At 37.6% G+C, this 8,096-nt stretch overlaps 1 protein-coding gene across 1 annotated transcript; it reads left to right on the top strand.

Moving 5' to 3' along the window:
* Positions 1-235: 235 nt before the first annotated feature.
* On the top strand, positions 236-7,868 carry LOC114636404 (mas-related G-protein coupled receptor member B2-like). Its single transcript, XM_028784517.1, has 2 exons — positions 236-323; positions 6,566-7,868. The coding sequence occupies exon 2, from the start codon at positions 6,570-6,572 to the stop codon at positions 7,584-7,586; it is 1,017 nt and encodes a 338-aa protein (XP_028640350.1). The 5' UTR covers positions 236-323; positions 6,566-6,569; the 3' UTR covers positions 7,587-7,868.
* Positions 7,869-8,096: the final 228 nt, after the last annotated feature.

The raw sequence follows: 8,096 nt of genomic DNA, 5'->3' as shown, positions 1-8,096 counted from the left end.
CTAGATGCAAGAAGTTAAAAACATCCAAGCACTAAGAGGGAAAAGGAGTCATAGGGTTCTTATGACCAAAGGACAAGAGATAGGAGCAAGACCAAATGTTCGCAACAGTCTCCTGAAGAGCATGACTCAAAGACGTGGCACTCAGTGCAGATCCCAGTACAGGAAACCACAGACCTTTCTTCCTCTTTTGAGTAGTCTTCCTCAAGCACCAGTTTCTCAGCAGTCTGAGTGCTAGGACTTATTCATATTGACAACTGACTCAGAGGACACTTCTCTTTGCCACAGACAAGCTTAACATCACCCATAAGAAGGATAGAGCAAAGGTAAGATGACTTTTGAGGCCCTCTTCCCAAACTATCATCTATATTTTATATTCTGTGACCATATATCTATATTTTGATGTGGAAAAATCCAAAAAGTGTCATTTGTTTCAGCAAAAGGACCCACAAAATCTTCATAGCAGCATTTCTCTTTTATAGACTGTATTGAGGAAAGACTGAACCAAGCCAATGTCCGCTTGTTGTGCTTTCCCAAATTCTGCCCTCATGCACACTGCATAAACTGCTACTATTCTGAATACTGCCCCTTTCCTTGACTTAGCAAGTATATGTGTATAGGCACTGTCTATAAAATCTATTATATCAGTACCTCAATTACCTGTGTTTCTGGCAAGGGAACGTTTCCATTCCTTTGTGCATTTCAGTCTCAAAATGCAACAGCTTGTCCAAAATTGAGTGACTATGAGAAACACTGTTAAGTATAACTTATCAATGGTGTTCATATTTGGGGAAAGTTACATGAGGTGTTTAACCTATTTATAACCCAAATAAAGAACATGTAGTGTGGTGATCTATCTGAAACCACAGTTGGCTGTTGCTATGATAGCAATGTACCTGTACTATGACCCATAAATTGAATATTGACCAATTTTGTTTTTTGAACATTTGATTTAAGCAAACAGTATACTCTTATTACTCTGCACAGATATGTCAAATATCCCTCTCATCTCTGTCAACCTCTCCCTCTACCAGTTCCTTTTCGGAGATCATGATACTTAGTTTTGTTTTTATAAAATCTATTCTGTATGCCAGCTGAGTGAGTTGAACTATCTATTGGCACTTGATTTGATTACTAGTGGGAACTTGATTGAAAGAAATTGTTTATCCTCTCCTTGAATCTGTTGTTAGTAAATTATTTAGCTTCCAGAGGTAGCCCTCTCAGAATCCACCCTCCATCAGTATCTGGCTATTGATGGGAACATATTTGTGCATAACCTTTATAGGTATTCCCAAGAGCTCTGAGTTGGTGACTGGAATGAGCATGTCTTGGCAAGGATATAACATTTTTGAAGCTCTTCTTATGCTTCCTTATCTTACATTCTTTCTGATCTTTCTTCTGCAATGTTATCTGATCCTCATAGAAGATGATATAAATGACTTTCTTAGGGCCAAACACTCAAATCCCCTCAGTATCTTACACTGCCATGAATCTCTTACAAGTATTTTCTTGAAAACAGAAGCTTCTCTGATAAATGCTGAGTGTAGTGTCCATACGGGAATATAAGTATTATATGCAGAGAGCAGCTCAATGCTATATCAATTTAGTTTAGCAACTGGCCTCAGTTTCACTATATTTCCTGAGATATTCAAATTCTTGTCTGTTTTCTTCTATTTTCAGGACAAGGCAAATGTTTTCTCTGTGGAATTTGCTTTGAATCCAGCTATAAAGCAGTTACTTACCTCCTTAACTCTGCTTCCACTATTGCACAGCTATGTACATCTTCTCAGCTGGTTGGACTCGTAGACTGCTGAACTCTTAGCTGCTTAAGACCATACATATAGTTAGTCCCATAGAAGTCTTCACAGAAACTTCTGTGACTGTGAAAAGTACCCAACAGGGAGTACTTCACCCCCAGTACTAGCTTGTTTTATGTAATTTGTACATTCACAGTGTTCAGTGTCTTCAGTAATAGAGTCTGAATGCATAATTATTATTTGGAAAGAAAAGGAATAACAAAAGTCTGTAATTATTTTGGAGGCTCTCTGAACACTCCATAATACACCTACACACACACAGACACATATGCACAAGTATGTATCACCTACATATAAGTTATATATGTACATATACATAAATATATATGCATATATGTGCATATAGATATACACACATATATATGTCTGGAAAGATATATTGTTTAACAACCCATTGGTCATCAAAGCAGTATTTGCCAGGCATAAAAAGTAGCTCCCTGAATACCCATTTTTAAAAAATAAATTATGTCTTCAAGTTTAGTTGTAAGGTAGTAAATTTCTGTATTCCTTTCGTTTTGATTAACCATCTTAATCTTGCCTTATTTACCTATTTCTTCTCTCCTCTCTGATGTGAGTCTTTTTACCCCAATATCCCTGTTTGTACATTCATTTTTCTTCATTTCATTCTATCACCAGTCTTTAGGAATAACCTCTCAATAAGCAGACTCTTCTGTGGACTACCATCAGGCTTCTGCCTTCAGGTTCACCCCTGCTTGAATTCCTGTCTTAACACATGTTCTAGTGTCCTGGCTTCCACAAATAATTCTAGATGACAAAAAAACTAGAGATTTGAAGCTAGGATTCACAGATGAAGAATATGTTATGTTTCTGGGGTTTTCCTCTGAATATGATTTTTTTCAGTGATAGCAATTTACATGAAATTTCACAATAATTTATTTTTATCAGAAAAATGTCCAAATATATATATATATATATATATATATATATATATAATTTCATTTCAGAGCAATCAGTTGATTGATATATCTAGACTTATTCTCTATCCTAGTTATAGTGATTACAACAAGAATTAATGTGTAATGTAAGACTGTTTTTTCTAGGATACAAAATCTTTAGGATATATGCCAAGGCATAATATAATCAGGTATTATCTTAGTTAAGGTTATGCTGTGTTGAAATGCCATTATAAAAGCTATTTAGGGGAGGAAAGGGATTTTTCTTTTTGCCTTATTCTTTTATATCAGTTCATCCATCAGCAAAGGAAGTTAAGACAGAAATTCAAGCAGTGCTGAAACCTGAAGGCAGGAACTGATGAGAGTCCACAGAAGAGTCTGCTTATTGATTTGTTTATTATAGCTTTCCCAACCTGCTTAATTATAGAAACTAGAACCAGCCAACCACAGTCAGTACCACACATAGTAGGCTATGTTCTCCCCATCAGTTGCTAAGCAACAGTTGCTTAGCAACAGTTGCTAATTACAGACTAATGTACAGTTAGATCTTATTTAGGTGTCTTCTCAACTGAGGCTATTTCCACATTATTCATTCTAGCTTATGTCAAGTTCACAAAAAACAAGCCAGTACAGGTACTATAACAGATCTATCTCATTTTCGGAGGAATCAGCATATGCATTTCTATAGTGGTACTACCAGGTTGCATTCAAACCAACAAGAGTGAATTAGTGTTCTTCTTTCCCCATATCCTTATCATTATGTCTTGTTCTTTAGATTCTTGGTAATATCCATTCTAATTGAGACAAGATAGATGCTCATGGCAATTTATTATTTCTTGATGGCCACTGACAAACACTTTTCAAGATGTTAGCAGATACTTATAATTCTTTGGGTATGTGTCTGTCCAAATCTCTATTTCTTCCTTTGATTGGGTTTTTTCTTTTCTTGATTCTTTACTTTTTTGAGATATTTATGTTTTCTAGACAAATATCTTTTGTTGTATGGGTAGCTGGAAAATTGCATTATTTTTCCTTTATTCTGGATTTTGTTCCTGTCTTCTTTATGTTCATTCAGGCGGTTATTCAAATCCTCTTTGAATTCCATGGACTCCCGAACATGCTTGTATTTGTTTTTTTGAACCCTGTGTCTTGAGCTTGATTTAAATTATTCTAACTGGAGATATATACTCTAGAATTCCTGATCTTTAGGAAAGACATTTTGTTTTTATTTTCATATATATTTTTTAATTTGGTGATATGTTCCAAGCATCTGAACCCTAGCTCTTGGTTATTTCTTTGGTATAAGGTTTTGCTCTCCATTTTGGAGGAGTCCCCAGGTGAATCATGAAATACATACTTTGGGGAACTGAAAGGAACAATCTTTCAGAGCAGGAGAGTTTCTTATGAAAGAAATTTGAGTTGATACAGATAAGATCCAGGTTGGATATATAGCCTGATAGGTAGAATAGACCCAAGGTTTATCAGGTTTCTATCAGGATGAGTATAACACTTGATTTTTGCAGTTAGATTCTTTCCTGTTGTAGAATGTTTTCTTTCCCTGATTTTCCAGATCAAAGATGTTAATACAGAACTGTATTGTTTTGATGATAAGTTTTCCTTCACAAGTAAATTCTCATATGTTCATGCAGCCTTTCAGATCAGCATTCTTTATGTGTCATTTACTTCTGACACTGGTTGACACATTTTTTTTGTTGTATATAGTTTCATTTTTTAGCATGTCTATTTGGAATGTCCCTGCATTTGCTGGAATGTCCCTGTATTTTTATAGATTAAGAAAATTCAAATTCAAACTTAGGCTATCCATGAACTCAATGAAATCTTCCTGACCCACCCTCTAGAGTCAGGTATTCCTCAAGTCAGCTACCATGTCTGATAGACAGTTTCCATTAAGTGCTCTCTAGCTCTGTGGTTGTTTCTGTCTCACAGTGACCTCTATTTAGCAGTTGTTACTTTTGTCTTCATTTTATTTTTCTCCAATTTTTCATTTTTATTTCTCAAGAGTCTTAGAAATTTAGTTAATCTCAGAACCAATGCCTACATTCTGGTCTGAAACAATTCTAGGTTTTTAGTCTTGCTTGTTATTATACATTCCTCCATTGGGCAATGATGAAGTCCATCATTAGCCATAGTGTAGCATAAGCTATTCTTTCAAACACACTAGAACTTCCTCTCGAGGAACCATTAGCAATGATATTTTCCTCATTTTTTATATGCTTTAAGGTACTAAACCTGCTCTAAAATATTTGTAAAAACATTTAGTCTGAATTTGTCGCTACTGCTGGATTTATTAATTCATTCATTCATTTTTGAATAATTATTACATATATCTTACATTTAATATATATATTACATATATGTGATATTTATCTTACAGGTCTTATATATATATATATCACATATAACTTATGTATGATATATAAACATATAGGATATATAATTTGTGAATAATATATCAGTGAAGATTCTCAATTACTCACTGTGTTTCAACAGAGATATGTACACTTGTGATATAGCACCAGACAACAGAAAAGTGCTTAATGTCATCAAAGATCTTTTTCTTTCAAGTTTCAGATTTGAAACGGATGAGTCACACTAGAATATAAAGGTCTGGTTCTTTTCAAACTGGTCTTAGTATGACTTGATGTGGGACTGTGGAAGTCCTGGGGTGTTTGGTCACGCCGCAGAACCCAGAGACCTAACATGCAGTGGGTCACTTAAGGCGCAGGTAGAGGGTGCGAAACAGGTCTCTGCCTCAAGATTTACATATTACCTAAAGGCCCTAGCCCCTCCCTTCCCCACCCTGCTCCCCAATATAAGCAAGCCCCTTCTGGCATTTTGTGGAAGAGCACGCCATCCAGATACAACTATCAACATGACCAATAAAACTTCCATGTCTTCAATTCCATGTGTCTTTTGAGGCTCTGGACTCTCTTTGTGTAAGTGGGAAACTTGTGCAGGAGAAAGCCTTCCCGCCCTCCTTGCGCTCCCTGCTTTAGCCATCCGTGGGACACTTTCCCTGTTCCAGCGGTTTCAATGGTCCCTGCTCCAGCGGTCTGTGGAGCACTCTCCCCACAACAGCAGTCCTGGCTTCGTGGGCAGCCACGAGGACTCAGCCGCAGCCATCAGCACGCTGGGTCCCCGCTCTCCCTGTCTCAGCCATCCGCAGGACTCTCTCTCTCCTCTGCAACTGCGGTCCCTGGGAGGGAGTCAGTCAAGGGGCACGTGCCTGCCCTGACCCACGTGCTGGCGAGATCAGCCGGGACCGCAGCTGTAGCGTGCAGGAGGCCTGAGCTGCGGCTCTGAGGACTGCATCTGCGCCCACGCCCACACCTCGCACAAGTTTTGAACCACAACTTGACATTCCATTGATGACTGTCATTCATGATTTTTATATTTTCCCATTAGATGGCTTCTCCCCTTCCCAGACTAAGAGCAGCTATTGGTTGTACTTCTGGTTTCTGAGTTCCTGCAGCAGAAAAAGAAACATCCTTATGGAAAAAAGAAATTTAGGTTTAGAGTTCTAGTTCCTTCTGACATAGCCAGAGACACTGAGTTTCTGTATGGAGGCCATCAACTACACTCATACCATTAAAGGTCATAGCTTACAGAGAGCCTGAAGAAATACCAAGTGCATTTAATGTTCCAGAAATCTAAATTAATAAAGGCTCCAGAAATACTGATATAAAAAAATTACTTAATTTCTAGAGTCCTGTTTCTTCTTCTTATGAACCAGGTCAAGAATTATCACATAGCTGCTTGTTCCTAAATCAGAGAGTAAACAGCATGTACTCATGTATTATTATTTTGTTGTTTCAGGAAAATGAGTGGAGATTTACTAAGCAAGAATCTAAGCATCTCAGCCTGGGAAACTAACATCATACGGCTAAATGAAAGCCACTACATTGATACTTCAGTTTGTGCCATCAAGATCCAGGCCATGGTTTCTTTTTGCCTCATCATTTCCCTGGTTGGGATGGTACTAAATGCCATAGTGCTGTGGTTCCTGGGCTTCCAGATGCACAAGAATGCCTTCTCTGTCTACATTCTCAACCTGGCTGCGGCTGACTTTCTCTTCCTGTGCTCTCAGTTTGTAATTTGCCTTCATATTGGCATTTACTTCTTCTACACAATTGACATTGAAATCCCTTTATTTTTTGGTGTTGTGTCATCATCTGCTTATCTTTCTGGTCTGAGCATTCTCAGCACCATTAGCATTGAACGCTGCCTGTCTGTAATATGGCCCATCTGGTATCGCTGTAAACGTCCAAGACAAACATCAGCTATCACATGTTTTGTGCTTTGGGCTATTTCCCTGATGTTGGTTCTCCTGAAAGGGAAGGCATGTGGCTTACTGTTTAATAGTTTTGACTTTTATTGGTGTGATAGAATTTTTGTCATCACTGCTGTTTGGTCAATTGTTTTATTTGTTGTTCTCTGTGGGTCCAGCCTCATCCTGCTTGTCAGGATCTTTTGTGGCTCCCAGCGGATTCCTGTGACCAGGCTGTATGTGACCATTGTACTCACAGTCCTGGTCTTCCTGATCTTTGGTCTTCCCTTTGGGATCTATTATCTACTCTATCAATGGGTTAGCAATATTCGTTATGTTCAAATTTGTGATTTTTATGAAGAGACACTATTCCTATCCTGTGTTAACAGCTGTGTCAACCCCATCATTTACTTCCTTGTTGGCTCTATTAGACACCGTAGGTTTAGGCGGAAGACTCTCAAGCTACTTCTTCAAAGAGCCATGCAAGACACCCCTGAGGAGGAAGAAGGTGGAAATAAGAGCTCTTCAGAACACCCTGAAGAACTGGAAACAGTTCAGAGCAGCAACTGAGACCTGCTTGATCAGAAAAAAAATGGTTTTGAGGGAAATGTCTTTTTCTTATTTGTGTGGACCAGTTTTACAACCTCGTTCAGTTTATTACCTCTTCTTCAATTGGTTAATTAAACCAGTAATTTTTGTAAAAGTTGAGAGAAATGAGTCTTCACACAAATACTGACTGTAGCAATTCTGAAGCTGTGTTACTTAAGAGTTTACCATCTCCTTTTGATGGGACTCCTTGTGTAAGTGTTATGTGGTAGAAAACTGCTCCTACTGTTGACGAACTCTCCTTCATTAGAAGGCAAATAGAAGTACAAGGAAGGGCTGTATTTCTGTAGTCACTGAAATTTATAATGCTTGCATAAATGTTGTATCTTGCAAAAATTCTTTTAAAACACTCTTCTCAATGTTTAAGACTTAAATAGGTACACTTTATAATCCTAGTCCTTATTAATTTCTTCAGGTTATAAAGAATATGTGAAGTACTAGTCTTTCTTATGTAAATTGATTACTAAACAAATA

Source organism: Grammomys surdaster, unplaced genomic scaffold (genome assembly GCF_004785775.1).
Source record: "Grammomys surdaster isolate TR1022 unplaced genomic scaffold, NIH_TR_1.0 123888, whole genome shotgun sequence".
Lineage (NCBI taxonomy): Eukaryota > Metazoa > Chordata > Mammalia > Rodentia > Muridae > Grammomys > Grammomys surdaster.
The sequence above is the reverse complement of the archived record's forward strand: the minus strand, read 5'-3'. Positions and strand labels throughout refer to the sequence as shown.